This window comes from Sarcophilus harrisii, chromosome 3 (assembly GCF_902635505.1).
Source record: "Sarcophilus harrisii chromosome 3, mSarHar1.11, whole genome shotgun sequence".
Taxonomy (NCBI): Eukaryota; Metazoa; Chordata; class Mammalia; order Dasyuromorphia; family Dasyuridae; genus Sarcophilus; species Sarcophilus harrisii.
Window position 1 is genome coordinate 369,286,705 of NC_045428.1, and position 23,287 is coordinate 369,309,991.

The 23,287-nt window shown below is 36.2% G+C and overlaps 3 protein-coding genes across 5 annotated transcripts in view; 1 reads left to right on the forward strand and 2 right to left on the reverse strand.

Moving 5' to 3' along the window:
- The window catches only part of LOC100920453 (MOB-like protein phocein), a 59,292-nt gene extending 51,119 nt beyond the window's left edge, over positions 1 to 8,173 (reverse strand). The window contains exons 1-4 of the mRNA XM_012544898.3: positions 7,818 to 8,173; positions 6,699 to 6,863; positions 4,766 to 4,855; positions 4,449 to 4,685 (exon numbers count right to left, since the gene is read on the reverse strand). Of these exons, the coding sequence (XP_012400352.1) occupies positions 4,635 to 4,685; positions 4,766 to 4,855; positions 6,699 to 6,863; positions 7,818 to 7,820 (309 nt within the window). The 5' untranslated portion in view covers positions 7,821 to 8,173 and the 3' untranslated portion in view covers positions 4,449 to 4,634. Of the gene's footprint in view, positions 4,686 to 4,765; positions 4,856 to 6,698; positions 6,864 to 7,817 lie in introns of the transcript that reaches the window.
- HSPD1 (heat shock protein family D (Hsp60) member 1) lies at positions 8,033 to 19,450 on the forward strand. 2 transcript variants are annotated; one of them, XM_012544896.3, is made up of 12 exons: positions 8,033 to 8,115; positions 9,595 to 9,770; positions 12,159 to 12,411; positions 13,304 to 13,386; positions 13,947 to 14,042; positions 14,722 to 14,815; positions 15,254 to 15,422; positions 16,553 to 16,652; positions 17,038 to 17,283; positions 17,586 to 17,760; positions 18,503 to 18,681; positions 18,826 to 19,450. In XM_012544896.3, the coding sequence occupies exons 2-12, from the start codon at positions 9,597 to 9,599 to the stop codon at positions 18,976 to 18,978; spliced, it is 1,722 nt and encodes a 573-aa protein (XP_012400350.1). In that variant the 5' UTR covers positions 8,033 to 8,115; positions 9,595 to 9,596; the 3' UTR covers positions 18,979 to 19,450. The 2 variants fall into 2 exon arrangements, with proteins under 2 accessions (XP_012400350.1, XP_031816120.1); XM_031960260.1 differs by lacking the exon at positions 8,033 to 8,115 and adding an exon at positions 8,307 to 8,477.
- The window catches only part of COQ10B (coenzyme Q10B), a 31,676-nt gene continuing 21,743 nt past the window's right edge, over positions 13,355 to 23,287 (reverse strand). Inside the window, exons 5-6 of one of the 2 annotated variants that reach the window (XM_031960262.1) lie at positions 21,423 to 21,792; positions 13,355 to 13,432 (exon numbers count right to left, since the gene is read on the reverse strand). In XM_031960262.1, coding sequence (XP_031816122.1) covers positions 21,625 to 21,792 — 168 coding nt within the window. In that variant the 3' untranslated portion in view covers positions 13,355 to 13,432; positions 21,423 to 21,624. Of the gene's footprint in view, positions 13,433 to 20,747; positions 21,199 to 21,422; positions 21,793 to 23,287 lie in introns of those variants that run through there. The other variant, XM_031960261.1, reaches the window with a different exon arrangement.

Genomic DNA, 23,287 nt, shown 5'->3' on the forward strand with positions numbered 1-23,287 from the left:
AAAAAAAAAAAAAAAAAGGAAAAGGAAAAAAAAAAGTAGGAGATGGGTATGCAATGAAGGGCTTTGAATACCAAAGGATTTTGTGTTTAATACTGGAGGATAAAAGGGGTTGAGTTTATCAAGTTGGGTAGGGATAGGAAGGAAGGGTAGAGGGGAGAAATGTGAGACAGGGTCAGACATACACTTAAAAGTCACTTTGGTAGCAAAGTGAAGGATTTATTAGAGTAAGGAAACATACCTAAAGGAGGTAGAGCATGAGTAGATGAGGACTTGCACCAGTGGTGACAGTGGCAGAGAGAATATATCCAAGAGATGATGCAAAGGTGAAATTGATAGGCCTTGGCTAAAGATGGAATAAAGTTAAAAGTGAGGCCACACCCATTCATTTGGAGATATGATATTGAAGGTCAAAAAAAAGGATGAACTGGGAAAGTTATATTTAACAATCTTAAGTAAAGAGATGATAATGAAATCTATGGAAGTTGGTGAGATTATCCAGTCGAGTACTACAGAGGGAGAAGAGGCACAAGACAGAACCCTGTGGACCACATATGATTAGAACACAATCTGGATGAGGCATGTAGCAAAGAGTAGCAGAAAGGTAGGAAAACCAGGAGTATTGTCCCAAAAACCTAGAGAATTATCAAGCTGGTGATCAAGAGTTTTCAAAAGCCACAGCGAATGCAAATAAGGAAAAATGAGACAAGATTGTGGGTTTTCCACTCAAATTTTTAAAAAATAAGATTAAATACTTTTAACTTTCCAGAAACACTTAAATTCAAGATATTAACAAGATTTTAAATAATTTACTGCAGTTCTTCCATTGCAGATATTCTAGTAAGTGGGAAACCTAAGCCTTTCTTTACATTCAGACTCTTGAAATGACCCTTTAAATTTCTTTTATCCATTTTTTCTTCCCATATTTCACAGGCAAAATGAAAATATCAATAAACTATTATAGAACTGAGGGTTACCTCATCTTTTAATATTAATCTTCTATCAAGCAGTTCTGTGAAAATTTTTCCTAATCTCAACTCCAGCGACTTGAAGAATTTTCTTACCATATGCAAGCATTCAAAAATATTAGGTTAAAAGATATCAAATCCTATTCCTATATTCTTTTGCCCAGTGAAAAATTAAGTGTTTGAAAGCAGATATGCAAGACCTGTATGGAATTATGTGACTAAATTACCACTGGATAAAATTTTTCAATTAGAAAATAAAGGGGAAAAAGACTAAGGTCTATGAATCCAAGTTGAGAAAAAGTTATTAAAAATGAGTCCCTTAATTAATGAAAAAAAAATCAAATGAAGGTGGCTTAGCTGTACCAGATCTAAAATTATATTATAGAGCAGCAGTTACCAAAACTATTTGGTATTGGCTAAGGAATAGATTAGTTGATCAGTGGAATAGATTAGGTTCAAGGGATAAAACAGTCAACAAATATAGCAACCTAGTCTTTGACAAACCCAAAGATCCCAGCTTTTGGGATAAGAACTTACTGTTTGATAAAAATTGCTGGGAAAATTGGAAACTAATATGGCAGAAACTAGGCATTGATCCATATTTAACACCGTACACCAAGATAAGGTCAAAATGGGTTCATGACCTAGGCATAAAGAATGAAATTATTAATAAATTAGAGGAACACAGGATAGTTTACCTCTCAGACCTGTGGAAGGGGAAGGTCTTTATGACCAAAGCAGAACTAGAGATCATTACTGATCACAAAATAGAAAATTTCGATTATACTAAACTGAAAAGTTTTTGTACAAACAAAACTAATGCAGACAAGATTAGAAGGGAAGCAATAAACTGGGAAAATATTTTTACAGTCAAAGGTTCTGATAAAGGCCTCATTTCCAAAATATATAGAGAATTAACTCTAATTTATAAAAAATCAAGCCATTCTCCAATTGAAAAATGGTCAAAGGATATGAACAGACAATTCTCAGATGAAGAAATTGAAACTATTTCTAGTCATATGAAAAGATGCTCCAAGTCATTATTAATCAGAGAAATGCAAATTAAGAAAACTCTAAGATACCACTACACACCTGTCAGATTGGCTAAGATGACAGGAAAAAATAATGATGATTGTTGGAGGGGATGCGGGAAAACTGGGACATTGATGCATTGTTGGTGGAGTTGTGAACGAATCCAACCATTTTGGAGAGTAGTTTGGAACTATGCTCAAAAAGTTATCAAACTGTGCATACCCTTTGATCCAGCAGTGTTACTACTGGGATTATATCCCAAAGAGATTATAAAGAAGGGAAAGGGACCTGTATGTGCACGAATGTTTGTGGCAGCCCTTTTTGTAGTGGCTAGAAACTGGAAACTGAATGGATGTCCATCAGTTGGAGAATGGCTGAATAAATTGTGGTATATGAATATTATGGAATATTACTGTTCTGTAAGAAATGACCAACAGGATGATTTCAGAAAGGCCTGGAGAGACTTACACGAACTGATGCTGAGTGAAATGAGCAGGACCAGGAGATCATTATATACTTCAACAACAATACTAGATGATGACCAGTTCTGATGGATCAGGCCATCCTCAGCAACGAGATCAACCAAATCATTTCTAATGGAGCAGTAATGAACTGAACTAGCTATGCCCAGAAAAAGAACTCTGGGAGATGACTAAAAACCATTACATTGAATTCCCAATCCCTATATTTATGCACACCTGCATTTTTGATTTCCTTCACAAGCTAATTGTACAATAATTCAGAGTCTGATTCTTTTTGTACAGCAAAATAATGTTTTGGTCATGTATACTTATTGTGTATCTAAGTTATATTTTAATATATTTAACATCTACTGGTCATCCTGCCATTTAGGGGGGGGGGGGGGGGGGGGGTAAGAGGTGAAAAATTGGAACAAGAGGTTTGGGCAATTGTTAATGCTGTAAAGTTACCCATGTATATATCCTGTAAATAAAAGGCTATTAAATAAAAAAATATATATATACAGTTTAAGTTATAAAAAAAAAAAAAAAATGAGTCCCTTGCACATTTAGATGGAAACACAAGCAGAAATGTTCTTATCTTAGGATTTACAAGGACCTTAGTAAGAGCTGACATACTGTCATGGGAGTACTAAAATTTATGACTTCAAATTAAATCCTTTTTACTGACACCAAAGGAACATCTTATTTAAAATTCTCTAAATCATCCATCTTTTTATTGTAGTTTGGTTGGTCCAGATCATTTACTTATAGGGTCAAAGTCTACATTCCAATCCTAGTTAGCCATCTCACAGTTAGCATTGGTTAGAAGATTTGCTTTTCAGCACAAATTCTTTACCACACTAAAAGCAAATACCTAATTAAGCCAACTTCCAAGAACAGGAGGACAGAACAGCTAGTAGATTAATCAATTGTGATGTTAAGAGCACAGCTACAGAGCACAGATATCAAAAATAGTGTTTAATGAGTGGTTCTCATCTTAGCCCCACTAAATACTACCTTATCAATAATTTTCCTGTCATTATACCATTATCCTGTGTCATGTAATAGTAAAACCTACAGAATAGCAGCTAACATATATGGTACTTAGTTTGCAAAGTACCTTATTTCAAACATTCTTCACAGGTCTGTCATCCTCATTTTAGTTGAGGAGACTGAGGCTGACCCAGGGTCTCACAGCTAGTATATGAGCAAGGATTTGAATTCACATCTTCCTGATTCTAATCCCAGTGTTCTATCTACTATACCACTTAGTTGTCCCCAAAGGAACTGTATTTTATTAAACAATCTTATGATTAAGTTTCACTGTTAGAACTATAGAATTACTCGAGAGCCAAAAAGAACCATACTCAAACCATTAAAATTTAAATAGTCAATTCTTAGCAGATAATTTTCTGGTGTTAAAAGTAAATCTACCTTGGAAAAGTTTGATTTTCCTAACTAAAACCTTTGAGATGAAAACTTTCGTCAGCAAAAAAAAAAAAAAGTTAGCAGTGAAGATCTACTTAACTAGGTTCTATTTCAACAATGTAAACTTGCCATTTTTAGAAAGTTAAAATGTTACTAGAGAGGAAGATAGGAATAATGTTACTGTTTATTATTTTTAATCAGATACAATTGTTTTGTCCCTCATTCTCGAAGAAAATTATGACTTCAGGGAAGCATACCAAGCCTTGCAAGTGAATTTGATTTAAAGTGAGGGACAACTTGTAAAATTTCAACTTTCTCCTCCAAAGATATCTGGGTCTAGTGACAAGATATAGATCAGGAAGATTTGTGATGACCCTGGGTGCAATGGGGGACCTTGCCCTTTTAAAGGTAGCCTTTTACCAGTTTTCTCAGTTTGCTGCCTCACCCATTTAGGGATTAAACAAAGCTAAAGGAAAAGCCCCAATTTGAAAGTCTTTCCACGTTAACACACTATTAAAATAATATTTCAGAGAATTCTTAACACAAAAAATATAGTTAACCATTCATGTTTACAATTTTTTTTTTATTTGGAAATGTTCACATCGATGCAGAGAAATAGGATTTTAGACACAAGATATCCATTAATTATAAAACCAAGAGACCTGGAAATTATTTACATGATGAAACGAAAAGATTTTGGAACTTCGGTGGAATGGGCAACTTTCACGACGCCACTTAATTAGTGATTTTAGTCCACATATTTCCCCAGAATATCACTATCTCGAAATAAGAAATAGTCCTGCAAATTAAAAAAAAAAAAGTTATTTAATTCTGCTAGCAACAGCAACTTAACTAAATTTAAAGTTATATTAAACAAACCTTGTCTTCTATAACTACTTTGGTGCCACCATATTCTGGAAGAAGAACTTTATCTCCAACTTTCACACTAACTGGTTGAATCTCTCCACTCTACAAAATAGGGGAAAAAAATTAGAAAATATATCCTATTTGTCCAACTCTCCCATCAAGGTTATTAAACCAATATAAGAAAAATACTTTTGTAGCTAGCATATTTTAACTTTACAAAATTAAGAGTTCAAAATTGGTTCTTTAGATCTAAAAGACGAAGAATTTATCTTTAGCATGAAAACTATGCACTTTAGTTACACAAAAACATATTTAAATTTCTGAAGTATTCAAAGAACTTTATACTCAAGTTAAACATTAAGTTAAACAAATCTACACAGACCACAATTTCTTTCTATTACACAACTCAAAAGCTTCAGAAGTTAAAAATTCTGGTGTCAACTTTAATGTACATTCAAATTCAAGAAACCTACATTATGTAAAATGGGAGTGCTGATAAGCAATAGATTAAGGGTGAATTCACTATTTTTGTTATTCAGCTATAAGAGCAAGAAGTACAGGTAAGAGAACAAAGGAAATTCTGATCAAACAGAATGCAAGATAAACAGATTTCAGCATGGAACAATAAAGGTTGCGAAATTCTACCCTCAAGGCTTCAGAGAAGCTTGCTACACTTTCTTTATAAGCTAGGTTCTGTTACTAAGCAATCACTGGGATCCTGGGCAAATAAACTTTGAAGAAGTTTTCTTATCTATAAAATAAAAAGTAGTATGATAGTATAGTTCTTGGAGTTAAGAAGACCTAAATTCAAATCCAAACTTACATACATGTTGTATATCCCAGTGTCACTTAACTTCCAGTCTTTGTTCAAATGTAAAATATGGATTTAGTAATCTACTTCCCAAGGCTGCTTTAAAAGAATTAGTTTAGATAATTTTTTGTAAGGTACTAAACTCAGTGCCCGATACATAATAAGTATTTAGTAAAACTCTTCCCCTAAATTTCCAAATAGCCCTAAAATTTTGGATTCAATGTTTTAATACTTAGAATTTTGGGGCTTTAAATACACTCTTCTGAGTGTAAACTTAGCAAAATTAATGCTTCCTAACAAAAAAATTATAGAGAAGTAGGAATTCCACTGTAAAGACAGCTTGAAAATATAAGCATAATTAAAATGCAAGTCACATGGCACAGTAGCGTTCCTCTAAGCACTTGCAGTCTGTACTTATAAGCCAACTGCTATGAACTTCAATTTAGTTTGTTTATATAGAAAGAATAGTTATCTTGTTCAGTGTTCTATAATGACAGAAAAATCCCCATTACTTTTTCTACTTAATATTTTCATTACTTTATGACAAAATAATAATAATATGCTATCTTTGAAATATAGTAAGTACAAACTTACTACTTAAAGACAATTTTGTTAAAAGAATTTATGTCCCGAGAAGAGGGAGGTAAATGCCCAGTCCCTGATCTTAAAGAGCCCAGTCTAATGAAGATAACATGCAAAAATTGTACCAATGATAATCCTGTGGAAGATAAATCCTGAGTGCAGGGTAAAGAAACTGAGAAAAGCCTCCTTCAGAACATTTGATTTTGAGTCTTGAAAGAGCAAGGAAGTTAAAATGGAAGAATCCATTCACAGGATCAAGTAAAAAGAAATGGATGCCTAAATTTTATCAAGATCAATAATGAGAAAACAGTATAATCATCATCTTCCGGGGCTATTTGCTATGCAGTGACAATCTACACATGGGTACTTTTCATTAAAGAAAACTTTTTTCAGTCTATTAAGTTTTTTTTTTTCAATCAATGAGCTAAGAATTAATATAGGAACTAGTTGTCTATCCATTATGTTTGATCACTATAAATTAAGTAATAAATTAAGTAAAGAGGCTATCTTTCATTTCTCTTACATTAGTTAAAACTGGTAGTCTAGATTTACCTTTCCTTTAGATCCTGATCCAACAGCTACTACTGTTGCCTGTAATACTTTTCCTTGAGATTTTTCTGGAAGCATAATTCCTCCTTTGGTAACAGTCTCAGCTGCGCTCCTTTCAACCAAAACTCGGTCAAGGAGGGGAAGAAACTTTCTAAAAGCCTGCCCTGCCTGTTGAGAGAGAAATTTGAGATGCTTTTTAAAAAACAAGCAAAAATCGCACATCATTTCTTCTTGAAGGCTATCAAGGAGTCAGAATTTCGGCCCAAGTTTTCCCATTCCTTATATAGTGGTTTTACACTTTTCTTCTACTCATCACTCCCAAGTTTAATTCATTTCCCGAGGGCACCCTCTTCCCCAATCACAGGTCAGCATGGCTACCAGGACGACCTCCAAGTTACACAAGGTCACAGCATTTCCTTTCTCTCCAGGGAGGGAAAGAGCGAGGGCGCTCTAGGGGTACAACTGCACCCCATCCCCGCCCCGCGCCGGCCAAGGGCTTCCACATGGCAGAAAACAACCGCCCGAACCTGCAGGACCCGCCTCCTGCTGCCCAGGGACACGTGGGTCGAGCAAGGGGGACTCGAATTCCAGAAAGTAAAAGTTGCCCCCCGTCACGCCGCCCCTCCCCACACACAAGCCCTAACAGGAGAGGGAAAGAGGGGCGGGTTCCACGTGCTCCCAGAGCCGGGTGCTCCCTAAATCAAGCTTTTTCCCCCTAAATCACTTAACATTTCTCGCAGTCTCAGATTCCTCGCCTGTAAAACAAGGGCATAGATCTCCCAGGGTTGCTGAGGCTCAAATGAAAGAATCTAAGTAAAGCGCTTTACAAAACTTTGAGCGCTCCATACGTGCTATTTACACACCCTCCCGAAAACCTTGGGGCAGTTTACAGCTTTCGTGGCTTAAAATCGCACAAAGAATTTCCAGGGCATCCCGGATCATTATTATTAAAATGACAGTGACTGCACGGATAAAAGGACCCGAGTACTTTTAATTCAAATTAACTGTCAAAGGCCTATGGGCCGGTCAGACTGCCGACCTACCTCGCGAAAAAGGGAGTTCAAAAGGCCTCAGTGAGGGCAGTGGGTACTTCATTTCAAGGGCCACGAGGGCCGGACTTACCATGGCTCCGCTGTGCCCTGCAGCTGTCGCTCTTGCTCAGTCCGTTTCCTCCGTCCCTCCCCGGGCACCGGTAGACTTGCAGCCCAGTCCGGTAAACACGTGAACGTCGTAAGAGGGCGAAGACTAGTTGTTGCGCAGGCGCGCCCCCGCCCCCAATCTTGTCCAAACCTTAGGTGCGTAGGGAGCGGAGGCCGCTACGCGAAGTGCTATTCGTCCTTCGGAGGGCTACTCAGACCCACCCACAGGAAAGGGAAACAGAAGAAGAGTTTTCTGGTCTTTTCTACGCAGCGGCGCTCCGGTAAATTAAATCCCTTTGGGCCCCCAGGAAATGACGCAACTTCACCCTTGACCCACAGCTATAGCGGCGCGTTCCAGAAAGTTCTGGAAAAATGGGGGTCCCAGGAACGAGCCTAAACCATGCCCTGCCGCTCTAGCTCCTCCCCACTATCGCCAGCGAATGTAGGGAGGGGCGGGTCCAGATATATCTCATGCAGATTGCGGGGCTCTAAGAGGCGGTTGGTAGGGGGTGGAGGCGCCATCGGCACATGTGGTGCAGTGGGGGGGCGGGGTCTGGGACTCTTTGCTGTGTGCGCCCCGTACGTGTGTCCCTCACTCGTTGCTGCCGATCTGCGCCGCGCGCTTGTCCGCCTGCTCCAGCAGGTATACTAGGGTCTGCCTCGCGCTTTCCTTTCCCATCCCAGTCCTCTCCTCCTTGGTCTTTGTTTCCCCGCCGGCAAGCTTGGCGCGTGAATGGCGGAAGCGTCTTTTCGCGGCACGCGCCAGGCTCCCCGCGGCCTCGCTTTACATGCTCTTCCCTCTGGGCTGGGGGGCGCTGCTTCAGCCGGCGGGAGGGCCTGGACCTGGCTGCGGGAAATGGCGGCTACCGCCGTGGAAAAGCAGGGCCGGGCCGGGGTGGGGTCGGGTCCGTACAGGCTGGCGGAATCCTGCCGCACTCCGAGCATTAGGCTCCGGGTTACCTTGTTCCGGGGCTAGGCCCGGCCCCTAACCTGGGAGCTTCTAGACATCCCTTTTTCTTCCGGGGGGCGGCAGAGATACAGGGCGCGCGCACGGGGTCATGGAGCGCGGGGCCCACAATCGCACCTGCAGAGGAATGATTTTAGCTTGGGAGTCTTTGCCGAGGGAAAAAGGGGTGGTGGGCAGCCCGAGTCTGTGCAGCTCAGCTCTTTCGACAGTAGGGGGAGGAACGATGGGATCCTTGACCTTGTACCATGTGTCCTGATGGAAAGACATGTGGCGGGGCGTGGGGAGCGGGCGGGCCCCTTGCACCAGTATTCTCAAATGTATCTTATATTGAAACTGTTTCAACAATTTGGATACTAGGAGACATTTCCTCCTGATGGACGTTTTGCTGTGCAGGCATTTTCCCTCTAACCCCTCATCCCGGCTTTATGTCATTGCCTTTGCTCTTACTTGGGGTTTCTCCTCTTGCCTTTGATTTCATCCTTGAAGCACGTTTTCAGCTAGTGCAGAAATGATTAGCTCTGGTTTTTACCTGGAGGCCAAAGGAGAAATTCGAGCAAAGGTGGGTCCAAGTGGTGCAGGGGAGCTGAGGGCCAAGACTAGTGTCTGCCCTTAGAGGTAGCAGTACTCAGGTGCCCACTGGTGGTAATGGCAGTAGTAGAGATATACTTTCAGAAGATGTTGGGAAGCTTGTGCAATGGGTGCCTACTACTTCATATTCCTTTCAACAGGTGGCATAATCGAGCCACAAGAAATCTAGAGCATTCGAATTGATCTCGTGGTTTCATTTTTCCAGAAATGCTCCGGTTGCCCACAGTTCTTCGTCAGATAAGGCCAGTGTCTAGGGCACTGGCCCCCCACCTGACACGTGCTTATGCTAAAGACGTGAAATTTGGAGCAGATGCCCGAGCCTTAATGCTTCAAGGTGTAGATCTTTTAGCAGACGCTGTTGCTGTTACTATGGGGCCAAAGGTATCAATATCTTTTTTTCTCCCTCAAAACGGTCTTAGATTGAATAAGAATGTATAAAAAGTTTTATAATGTCAAGGGAGCTAAAAGTAATTTTTTACATTAAGTGGGTAACTTCAAGTAAGCTTTTTTTTTTTTTTTAAACTGAGTTAAGGCCCAGAACTACCTCAGCCAGATTTTTAATTATGTGGCTTCCTCTCAATTCCCAGTTTCCCATGTTCACTTTTTTTATTAAACTGGATAGGAGTGAATTGCGTTACCATTTAGTACAGAAGCAATTCTTAACTCCAGGCAAAACTAACCTGCTTTGCCTGTATTGTTTAAACTTTGGCTTAAATACTAATAGCCTGAATTCTTAAAGAGTTAGGGAATGAAAAAAATAACAATACTTGTTTGGGGGCCTCTATCATTTGAAGAAAACTGCTTGTGTTTTTTTTAATCTTTGCTTAACATTGAAATAACTTTGAGTGTGAGGTGTTGGCTTCAGAAGAAAAGAACTTGGGTGAGCGAGAGTACAGGTTTAATAGGAAAAATACCTAACAGAAATTGGTTTTGGGCTAGTTATAGAAAAAAACCGGTTTTTAAAAGATTAATGGTAATCATAGGCAGTTTATCCAAGTGGGTGGAGTTATCTTGGGAGATGACTTGGATTTTATTGCTCCATATGTCCAAATTAAATTTAGTACCAGTGTCTAGAGGTCTGTATAATCATAAATGAGATTATCTCCCACTCACAGCAAAGAGGGGCATGGTATCATATCATTTCTGACCATGTTCTGCCATATAAAAGCCCTTTAACATGGTAGCTATTCATAGAAGAATTTGAGGTAACTAAAATTTCATCATTTCTGGTTTTAAATGCAATAAGTAATAAATCCTTTGAATTTTTTACATTAAACATTATGAAAGACTAATATTCTTTCATTCATGCAAAGACTCTCACTTGGGCTTGGATAATATATAACACTAAGCTATTTGGAAGGGATCTTAAAGTCATTATCTAGTGCAGGACTTTGCTCCTGGGGTGATTGGGGTTAAGTCACTTTGGGGAACGGGGTTGTCTCACAGCTTGTATGTGGTAAGTTTCTGCCAGTGATTTGAACTCTGGTCCTCCTGACTTCAGGGCCTGTGGTGCTCTATCACTTTGGGACATGCAACTGTCCCTAGTGTTGAGCTTTTTAAACTTTTCCACTTGTGACCCCTTTTCATTGGACAAATTTTTATATGGCCCCGAGTATGTATATATAGTTACATGAAATAGGTATATAAATCAAACATTTACTGATAATAAATCATAAGGAAAGTTTATTTTAAAATAAATTCTTCGGTATGTATAATTTTACCATTTGAATCTAATGAGGTGAATGTGCTTGTTTATTTTTACATAAAGAATTAAATCTAGCCAGAATATTTGATACTGCAAGATAACAGCACATTCAGAAACCTTGTTTTTCCAGACTTCTTTTACCCACAGTTTAATAAACTTTGATCTAGTCCAACTCCTCTGTTTGACAAGTTAAGGAACTGAAAGCCTAGAAAAAGTCAAGTGACTCCACATAAACCACAGGAGCCAAACTGGGACCATATAAAACTTTTTGACATTGCTGATTTAGGCTATAAGTGGAAAAGTCAGGATCCATTTGGTTCTTTCTTTGCATTGGTTCAGGAGTCTTCTGTTTCTTGAACTCTGTTCTTAATGCATGGATTAATATTGTGTTACATTCATATGCCACAGAGGTTGAATTTCTGGCAATTTCTTAACATTTCTGGAACTGAATTTTCCCATCTTTAAAATGAAAAATTCCTTGCTTTGAATTAGATGAATGACCTGGAATTATACATTTAGAACTGAAAGGAACCTTTCAAGCTATCTACTTCATTCTCTTTATAGGGCAAAGAAACTGGGTTCTGAAGAGTTAGGATTTGAGCTCAGACCTCAGACCTCAGATACAGTGCTAGGTACTTCTTACTACCCTAGGTAAGGTTAAGAAAGGTAGAGGTAAGAAAGAGCCTTGAAAGTAGGGATTGCTTTTTCCTGTAGTTAGGACTGATGCTGCATTTCAAAAATGTGAAGTATGAGAATGGTTTAGGTAGGTCCAATGTACTGTCCAGAATTTGTCCCCTTGTTTTGCTAGAGGGGAAAGGTCATTTTGATTGAATACTGCAGCTTTGCTAAATATCTATCCTTAGGAATCATGATTTGGGATTAAATTATTAGTGAGACAATGTAGTGATACTTTCTATTGGGGTATATCCAGTTCTTTGGAATGTTTCCCTGTGATTTTGCCCTCAATATTTCACATAGGTATTTCTGTTTCTGTTTGGACCTACCTTTGGAAGGAATGCATGTGATTATCATATTTATTAATTAATGTGTTCTTACCTTTGTAGGGCAGAACTGTGATCATTGAACAGAGTTGGGGAAGTCCCAAGGTAACAAAAGACGGTGTGACTGTTGCAAAAGCAATTGACTTAAAGGACAAATATAAAAACATTGGTGCCAGGCTAGTTCAGGATGTTGCCAATAACACAAATGAAGAGGCTGGGGATGGCACTACTACTGCCACAGTCCTTGCACGATCCATTGCTAAGGAAGGCTTTGAGAAGATTAGTAAAGGAGCAAATCCAGTGGAAATCAGGAGAGGTAAGACTTCATGGCATTGGTATAACATTTAAATATTAACAAGTTATTTATTTAGGAAAATAACCATTGGCTAATTCACTTGAAAGTCTATTTGTTTTAATTTTATCTGCAATTTAAAAAAAATTAATTTTGACTATGTTACACAAGGGCTAAAGTAATAAAAATAGATGTAATAATTATTTACTCCTGAATTGACGGTCCTTGAAATAAATAGGGAAATGAGCTTTAAAAGGAAAGCAAAACTGCCAGCATTGGTGCTAATTAGTCAAGAGTGGCTTTATGATTTTTATCAATTTCCTTTGTAGAAAGATTTTTTAAAATTCAGCTTTGTTAGTGCATAATTAGAGCAAGCATAATACTTTTGATTCTACTCAGGTTTTAAAACCTGTATTGGATACAGGTTACTTTATGACTTTTTTTTTTAATTTTGAATTCTTTGTTGGTATATGCCTAAATCCAGGATCTCTGGATTAACGGGTATACTCATTTTAGTTGGTATAATTTGGATGATTGAACCAGTTCACGGAGCTACCAAAAGTAATTGGTGTGCCTGTTTTTTCCCATAAATTCCTCTTATTGCTGTGACAATTTTCATCGTCACATTTTTTTAGTTTGTTCAATATAAGGTAAAGTTCCTGGGATTTGTTTTCATTTCTTAGTTACTTGGGTCAGTCATTCATATTGTTAAAAAGGTTGGGACATGTTTGTTCATATCCTTTGATCACTTATCCATTGAATCTTTTATAGTATATATTACTGAAAATTCCCTTGACGCCTTAAGACTGGCATAGAAGCAACACAAAGGCTTCTTAAAGACTTTAATTCCTTGCCAGATTCATGAAACTATTTGGTAACTCAAGATAAATATAACAAATTATTACTCTGGATTCAGGTGTAATGTTGGCTGTTGATGCTGTCATTGCTGAGCTTAAGAAGCAGTCTAAACCTGTGACAACCCCTGAAGAAATTGCTCAGGTAGGCATTCTTTGTAAGTTGTTTTCATTGTGGTCACAACTGTATCCTGTTAAAAGTAAAAGCCAAAATAATAAGTTGCTATCATTTTATTTTATGTTGGTCAAGCTAAGAATGTTCATTGTAAATTGTACTTCCAAGTTTTCTTGTATTGTTTTCCATTTTAATGTGTTTATAATTCAGGGGTAATCTTATAGATTCTCATTTAACTTCAAGTTGATTTTGGTACTTTAAGAGTTATTCTGACTGAAGTAATGCATTAGCCTCTTAAATGACCAAATATATATATAAATTATATATATACATATAAATATATATATATTTTAAAAATAAATGATAGGTATATGTTGTATTATCCAGTTGTGTTTAGGGAATAGGTCTCTATAGATAAAACTGTCTTGGTGATTCACTTCATAATGATGAATATATTATGATTTTTCTGTTGCTTTTTCTATTTTAATGATGGGTGGTATAAATAGGAGTAAAGGTGCTAGGACCAAAGTGGATTGTTTATTGACAATAAAACTTTTACCTTTGAAATAGTAACTTGAGAATCATTTTAGGTTGCTACAATTTCTGCAAATGGTGACAGAGAAATTGGCAACATAATATCTGACGCAATGAAAAAGGTTGGACGAAAAGGTGTCATCACAGTAAAGGCAAGTTATAATGAGTCTTTTGTGTTGGATCAAAGATAGAATTCTAAACACGTTGTATAGATGTTTTCAATAGCACCTCTAACACATTAAGCTGCTTATTTGATAGCCATGATAAAAGACATTTGGACAGTTTACAATAGTATAAGTAATAAGTTAATTATTGTATACCAAGATTTTATCTTAACTCACCCTCAATAACATGCATTTTTGAGTAATGATGATGACTGTACTAAAAAAGCTACACATCTGATTTCCTTTGTGTCTAGTGGCATAAAAAGCTAATGAGGTTCAGAGTGACTTTAATTTTATTAATACTTAATTTCTTGGAAAAGTTACTGAATCCATTGATTTTAAAGGAAAAACTTATTCCTTTTTTTTTTTAGTCATCCTGATGTTCCTTTGAGTGACAAAAACATTTTTTTGAGAACATTATAGAATTATTAGAATTCCTAGCTCAAAGGGCATAAGTATAAAATAGGGTTTTTTGTATATTGATAAATAAAAAATTTGTACTAACTTGCTTTATCTTAGTTTGCCTATTTCTATTTATACATAGCCCCAGTGGGCTAATTTTTAATTGCATGTTTAGGACCCCCCCCCCCCCCCATTTTGTTTACTGTCTTGATTCTTGTATATGTTTGTATTCTACTATATTCATAGTTTGTCTTCATATTTTCAGGATGGAAAAACGTTGAATGATGAATTGGAAATTATTGAAGGCATGAAGTTTGACCGAGGCTATATCTCTCCATACTTCATTAATACAGCTAAAGGTGAAGAATGTGTCATCACTGACATTCAAAGACATGTATAGGGTGTATAAGCTGAATTGTACCATTTTTGGAGTATTTTTCCATTTTGGAGATAATTGGGGGGCGGGGTGGGATACTGGTCACTAGTCAACATTAGCCAAGTTATTTTAATTAGTGAGAAAGAATGGGGTTGGAATAAGGGAAAAGGGTGGAGAAAATGACATAAATTGGGGGTGGGGAATAAACCAAGGAGTTGAAAAATGGATTCTCTTTACAAGTAATTTAAAACAAATCTATTTAGCAATCTTTCTCTAGGCACATTTGCCTGAATTAGATCATAAACTCTTTTTAACATAATTTATTACATACCAAGTTTATAAGAAATAATAAGTGGTCTACATTAGATGAATAGTAAAATTTTTTATTTTGCTTACAATTGCTTTCTTATATATCATACAGGTCAGAAATGTGAATTCCAGGATGCCTATGTACTCTTAAGTGAAAAAAAGATCTCTAGTGTCCAGTCTATTGTACCTGCACTTGAAATTGCAAATGCCCACCGTAAACCTTTAGTTATAATTGCTGAAGATGTTGATGGAGAAGCATTAAGTACACTAGTTTTGAACAGGTAATGAGGCATGGATATTTGAAAGCTTTACAAATTGAGAGAGCCATTAATCCAACTGTATTGATAAGATATTGGGTCTGCCAAAAACTTTTAATTGTAATTTTCAACCCATAGATACAAAAAATACCTAAGTACAGAAATAGTTGTATTACTTTATAACTGCAAGAAAGCCTGGTGCATAATTAGATGTTCATTTGGTATAATTCTTGTTGATGCTTTTTTTGCATTTATCTTGCCAAATATTTCCCCATTAGTTTCTAGACAACCAATTTAATAGTTAATAACTTGACTGGGGAGGCAGTTGCGTATAGTAGAATACTGGTGTTAAAAAAAAGTTGTGTTCAAGAAATTATCTAGACTCTCTCATGACTGCTTACTTTTAGTTAATAAATGTGTTGTTATGAACTTTTACTAACAAAATTGTCATAATGGGCAGAGAGCCTTGGAGTCAAGACCTGTTTTTTTAGAAGGCTAGCCATGTAACCATGAACATATTATTAAACCTTCAGGCTGGGAGTAGCTCTTATTTTTAAAAAAAAGAAAGAAAAAAGGGGGGCAAAGACAATTTCATGGATCTCTAATTTTATGAAATTGGATCTCTAGACAAAAAAAGTTTTCACTCCATATTATGTTAGCATTTTGAACATAGCATTCTGAATTTAGAATTTGAACAAACTAAACATAGAAAATGTGTTTAGATGAAACATACCAAATATATTTTGTACCATCCCTTCATATATTGTCAGCATGACTGGTGCTTAAAAATGGTCTTAGATCTTGAGGATTTCAAGGGTAAAGAATCTCCCATATTGCTGACCTTAACTTTTTTTCTTTTTTGGGGGGGGGGAGGGGGGGTATGTGCAAGGCAGTGAGAAGTTTAGTGATTTGCCCAGAATCTCACAGCTAATAAGTGTCAGGTCAAATTTGAACTTGGGTCTTCCTGACTCCAATGGCAGTGCTTTATCCACTATACCATCTAATTGCTCCCACAGCTTTGGTTTAATACTTTGTGGCTAGCAACCCTTAATGTTGAGAGCAATAAAAGGCAATAAAACCACGTCTTGAGAATGAAAACTGAGTTTCTTCACTGGTAGTCCTAAAATAGTTTTGTAATGTTTCTGTGTTTATAGGCTAAAAGTTGGGCTGCAGGTTGTTGCAGTAAAAGCCCCAGGTTTTGGTGACAACAGGAAGAATCAGCTTAAGGATATGGCTATTGCTACTGGTGGTACAGTAAGTAAAATAGTTTTAACACAAGTTAGGCCTATTGGGACCCACAGAAGTTTACATTTAATCTGATAAATTGTTTTTAAAATGTGTAGCTTGACATAGTAAAGCAACTGGATTATACTACAGGGCCTTACAGATGGTATATAAATTAAGTTCGACTGAGAGTTTGAAAATCTGAATTTGATAACAATCAGAACAAACTGTTTTATTGTAGCAGGATGCCTAGTTACATACTGTAAAATTCTTTATCTGAAGTTGGAATATCACTGGGTTCTTTTGTAGCTTAAATAGAGTAATGTGTTCTAAATAAGCTTGATGTGATGAAGAAAAGTTCTGCTTAATGAACTTGTTACCTAATATCCAGCATATCTCCTAATGATTTTTACAGGTTTTTGGAGAAGAGGGTTTGACTCTGAATCTTGAAGATATTCAACCTCATGACTTTGGAAAAGTTGGAGAGGTTATTGTGACAAAAGATGATGCCATGCTTTTGAAAGGCAAGGGTGAAAAATCCCAAATTGAAAAACGTGTTCAAGAAATTATTGAACAATTAGAGGTTACTGCTAGTGACTATGAAAAAGAAAAGTTAAATGAACGTTTGGCCAAACTTTCTGATGGAGTAGCTGTAATAAAGGTAAGACACGATAACCCTAATTCAACCATGAAAAGTTTGAACTCTTTCCTTTCTGATGGCAAGTTACTTCTATTGTTAGGTTAAATCATCTGTGACTCCCATGATACAACGTAAAAAAAGTCTAAATGGGAAATTGGTTAAAGACTATGATTAGCGCAAAATGAACATTCAGTACAGGTTAATCGTTAGATTATTGCGTATCTTACAAAAACAAAACAAAGTTGACTATATAAATGTTGGAGGTTTTTTGTGTGTGCTTTTTAATATGGTAATACTTAACTCTGAGTTTCCTTGTACTTTAGGTTGGTGGAACAAGTGATGTAGAAGTGAACGAAAAGAAAGACCGGGTTACTGATGCATTAAATGCTACACGTGCTGCTGTGGAAGAAGGCATAGTTCTGGGTGGTGGTTGTGCATTGCTTCGATGCATTCCTGCATTAGAAGCATTAACTCCAGCTAATGATGATCAGAAAATTGGTAAAGAATATAATCTTATAGATTTGTTCTTGAACTAGTGTTAATTCTATGCTATAACTGTTGACAGAAGGTAGGATGTAATTTAGGGATAGATGACTAATATTCATTTGATGATTATAGTTAATAGTTTTAGGGTTGAAGGGTCTCAGAAATCACTTAATCCAACATGATACCTGAATAGGAAACCTCTCTAACACTGTCTTCTGACATAGCTTATCTCACTTTTTAGGAAGCTTTATATCCACTTAATATATTATACCCCTGTTAAAATTTTGTTGCAAACTGTATTTGTTACCAGCATTGTCCAGGTCTGTTAATCCAAAATAAAGGAAATTTAACTAGTTTTGGGGAAAGAAAGGGTTTTGGGAAGTGTGATCTAATTATATTTTCAGATTTGTACTTTGTCATATTATAACCTATTATGTTATATATGTAGCGAATAGAGTGCAGGTCTTGAGTTAGCAATTTGAATTGCCTCAAACAGTGAGACAGACAAGTCACTTAATCTTGATCTGAGTTTCCTCATCTGTAAAACAATTATTAAAATAGTACCTACCTCTCAAGATTGTTTGTTGGGAGTAAAAAAACAATCAAACAAAAAAACCCCAACCCCACAAAAAAAAAATTATTAATACATTTAAAGTTTATGGCAAATTTAAGTGCTATATGTTTGCTATTAGTGATATTTGCTATTATGAATGAAACTCAAGACAATCTTTATAAAGGATTTTTCCTTCTATAGGAATAGAAATAATTAAGAAGACACTGAAAATTCCTGCAGTGACCATTGCTAAGAATGCGGGTGTTGAAGGCTCATTGATAGTTGAGAAAATTTTGCAAAGCTCCTCAGAGATAGGTTATGATGCCATGCTTGGAGATTTTGTGGATATGGTTGAAAAAGGAATAATTGACCCAACTAAGGTAAACAATTTTTTAAAAAACTTCATTGTTTGCATATTTTTCTCAAGATAGTAAATTCAAAACTCTATAGAGAATGATTTGATTATGCAGGCTGTTGCTTGGAATTTTAGGTAAAGTTAATATTTTGACTTTATTCCCCTCTAGGTTGTAAGAACTGCTTTGTTGGATGCTGCTGGCGTAGCTTCCTTGTTAACTACAGCTGAAGTTGTTGTTACTGAAATTCCTAAAGAAGAGAAGGAACCTGGCATGGGAGGAATGGGTGGCATGGGTGGAGGCATGGGAGGTGGCATGTTCTAATTTCCTGGAATAATGCTCTAGCATTATGATCTGTGATGCAAGCAAGACTCAAGGCAGTGTTCTTTGCTAACTTCAAAGAAGTCAGTTGAAGACAGGACTGAAGAAAAGGCTGATGTTCAAGAAAATCACTATAACCATCAGTTACTGGTTTCAGTTGACAAAATATGTAATGGTTTACTGCTGTCGTTATCCATGCCTACAGATAATTTATTTTGTATTTTTTGAATAAAGACATTTGTACATTCCTAATACTGGGTGCAAGATCCATGTACCAATGTTCTGCTTTCAACTTAAACCAGCTGAGGCATTTTTACTATTATTCTGTGATATCAGAATTGTAGTATTGCCATCGCTAGAAGGAAAGTTCAGAAGCAGCCTTTATGTGCAGACGAAGACTAATTAAAATTGTGTACAAAGTAGAAAAATATCCAATTATGTGATGACCTTTGTGTAATAAAATTGTTTAAAGTTAGTAATTGTATTCTCATTTCTGTGTATCGGTGGAACTAAACTCATAAAAATACAGTGATCAGATGTTGAAGTCTAAAAATTTGGTCAAAATGGTGGTTTAGTCTGAGAAAATATAAACGAAAAATTGTTAAGGTGAAATTTCTAGATTGGGAAAAACGATATAGCAGGATTTGGAGTGGGGGGGGGGGGGCGGGGCAGTGTCAGAGTAATTTACCTGTCATTGGGTCCTTGAATTACTAGAGAACAGTTCATTTTATGAACCATGCCTATTCAAGATTATCCATAGTGAGGCAATGTACCTATAATTTAGATTCTGATATTTTAGCCACTAGTGTCTGGCAAAAGTTAATCTGCTCTGATCAGATATATTAACAGGGCCAGAGTAAAACTTGGATCTGTCTCTGAGCAATTCATTTCCTTGGCTTCATTTTTAAAGTAACGAGGACATCTCTAGCCCTTCAAATTTATTTTCTGCAGTATCTTTCCCCAGTCACTTTTTGAAGTACTTTTAATTTACTTTTTCTTGGTAAAAACTGACTTTAAGCCATGACAGATAGATTCAGAAGCCAGACCATGTCACTTAATAGCTAATATAACAGGTATGCAGAGTACATTAGTAGATTTTAACTCGTTTCATCCTCAAAACAATTCTGGGATGTGTTACCCTGTTTTATTGGTGAGAAAACTGCCAGGGTCACACAGCTAAATAGTGTCTGAGGCTAGATTTGAACTTGCCTTTCTGACTTTAGGTCTAGTACACTTTCTGCTGTGGCATTAGTCATCTCATAAGTACATACATAAGGATTTTTGTAATGGTGATGGCCATGAATTGTGGATAAGGGCAGAAAGCAAGTATTTTTTCTTTTATAAATGTCAAGATAGTATTCTATTTTCTTCTACAATAGAAAATGGTTTTAATTCCTTTTTCTCTCAACTTGTTAGCCTTGGCAAATTAGTGAAGCTTAGCTACATTTGCTCAACTGTAAACTGGGGATGGTATCTTGACCTAAAGGAAGGTGTTGGGTCAGTGTGTTGAAATCTTAAAAACTTGATCAGTTTTGGTTTCATCTAAATATTGCCAAGGTGATATTCAAAGAGGAAAAAGATAATGGTACAATGATTTCATGAAAATGATTCTTAGATTTAAGAGCTCAAATGGTTTGGAATTTGATATAAAGGGATTGTGGAACAATGTTAGATAATGGGGATAAACCCTACCCTAAGCCATCAGAAATGATTTCTTAATTTGTTCTTGTGCTATAAATATGTATTTATAAAAATAAGAATTATAATGACAATTATACAAAAAAGTAAACAAATTGCTTTAACTTTATTAAGTTACCTCTCTCTTCAGTGCTTACATTGATTTGTTTAAAAAAAATATCAGTTAAGGTTTAAAATACATTATTGAAAGTGAATGCACACTATAAATAAAAATATGAGAATGCAAATTGCCAGAGATGTCAACTAAACTATCTGAATCTGTTGTCAATGCAATTGGGCATTCAATTAACAGTGTTGAAAGAGCAGCCAAGTAAGTACCTGGAGAAAGGTACAAACTACTAGGAAAATAGCTTAAAGCTCTGGACCACTGACCAAAATATAATAAAAAATCAGGCTAATAAAATCACTATGAAAATACATAAAAGTATGCTGCATACTCTCATAAGCAGTATTTTTAGGTCACAAAGTTTTTACCTTAATGATGCACTGATGATTATCAAACATCCCAGGCCATCAAAGTAGGCCCTATAACAATAAGTTACAAATATTTTGGATTTAATAACTTAAACTTGATGTATTATGAATATATTACACAGCAGAAAAACTAATATTTCAGGTAAAAGAGTAATTACAATTGCTTTTTTGATTTACAATTTCGAAATTGTCCTGGGAAAAGTGTTATTAGTATTCTAGCAATAGTAACTACATTTCATTATTCAAAGTACAGAACATGCTAATGTACAAATTACCTTGAATTGCACTTGATTGAAGCAAATAATTCTATATACATCTGGTTGCATATTTTGTGTGCATATTTTCAATGGTGTAATTTTTACACTCTAAGCTAGGTTTAACAGCCTGTCTTTTGAAAGCACAGTGATGAAAACACTTTTTAAAGTGAACTAGATTAAAATCATAATTATAAGCAGACAGCACCAGTTCTTTTTTCATTTATGTGTGATGAACTTCATGTAGCATCAATTCCCGAGGTATACTAGTTTCTGGACCATATAATTTGGATGCTCTTCTTTCAAAGGCAGCTACCATCTGCTTCACAACTTCATCAAAAAACAGTGTGGCAAGCTGAGAGTGTAGAAGTGATCGAAACTCAAAGGAAATCTGTGGGGAAATGTCAAATTGTTTAAGGTGAAATCCAAAGTGAAGTATGTATAGAAAATGAATAAGCATTTAGGTTACCTATTATGTGATAGGCACCGCTAGACACTAAGTATCCAAAAATAAATATTAGTCTCTGTCCTCAAGAAGTGTTAGGGAAAACAACATGTTCATATAAATATCTGCAAAATATATAAAGTAAATACAGAATAGATTTAGGTTGAGAATAGAGCTAGAATCTAGAAAAGGGGAGGCTTAAGCAGAACTTTTAAAGAAGCTAGAGGTCCTAAGGACTGAAAGAAAGGAGTACATTCTAGGTACGAGGTGTGCAAAAGCAAAGGGAGAAAAATGGAATTTCATGTCAGAGGACTAGCATGTAGCTATTTTGGCTGGACTGTATAGGAGCATGAATGTAAACAATGGATAACAAATGTAGAAAAGACCAGGTAAGAATCAAACTGGAAAATTTTTTAATACCTAAGAGGAGGAGTTTATTAGTTCTATGGATCAAAGGAACCATGGACAAAAGTTTTGTGGCAATGGAAAGCCTCACTTTGGAAGCTATGTGAAGGATGGACTGAACAGAGAGGGACATAAAAGGCAGTAAATGCAATAAAGAGGTTTTTGGCAATTGTATAGGTCCAAACTTATGAGACCCTGAACTAGAGCTATAGTCCTGTGAGTGGAGGCCCAAAAAAAAAAAAAAAAATAAAAAAAAAAATTGTACAAGTATAATCAACAAGAACTAGCAAATGCATAGTCCTAAGGAAAATCAAAATCCCTGGCTGACACAAAATGCAGGAAAGGGTCATGAATGTCTAAGTGAAATTCCTAGCCAACTTCACATCAGAAGGAAGAATGTTTCCTAATAGGAAATTCTTCATATGCAATTATAGATTAGGCTGAATTTTGCTACATAAAGACAGAAATTTGCCTAATTACAAGAAAGAAATCACAAGGAAGATAGAGAAAGCTTTGCTTAAGCTCACACCAAGTATCACTCCAGCTTGTTTTATTCCCTCTTTTCAGGTCTTCTCCCATAATGAAATAAAGGAATGGAGTGCTGAAATAGCACTGGTAGCCCACACCTCTTCATTTCAACCACAAGCACAGCATGAGAGATTTATATCAAATGTTTTGCTGAAATCAAAGCATATTCTATTTACAATATTATTCTGGAGTATAAATCTTATTTTAGTGAATGTCAAAAAAGTAAATTAGGTTAGTCTGTCCCAATTTTTGATGAAGACATGTTGCCTCACAGAGATCACTTTTATTTCTAAGCACTAACACATTAAACCTACCCATTATTAGTGTGTTCCAGAATTTTACCACAAATATAAATCTTTCCATTTTTGAAAATCAAAACATATTCTCTTCTCCATTTCTTTCATTTTCTAAGATATTTCAGAGATCACTAGGAGCAACTAAGAAATATTTTCCAGCTGTAGCTCTGGCCTGATAACCTGAGGCCAACCAGAACTACCTCATTGTTTCC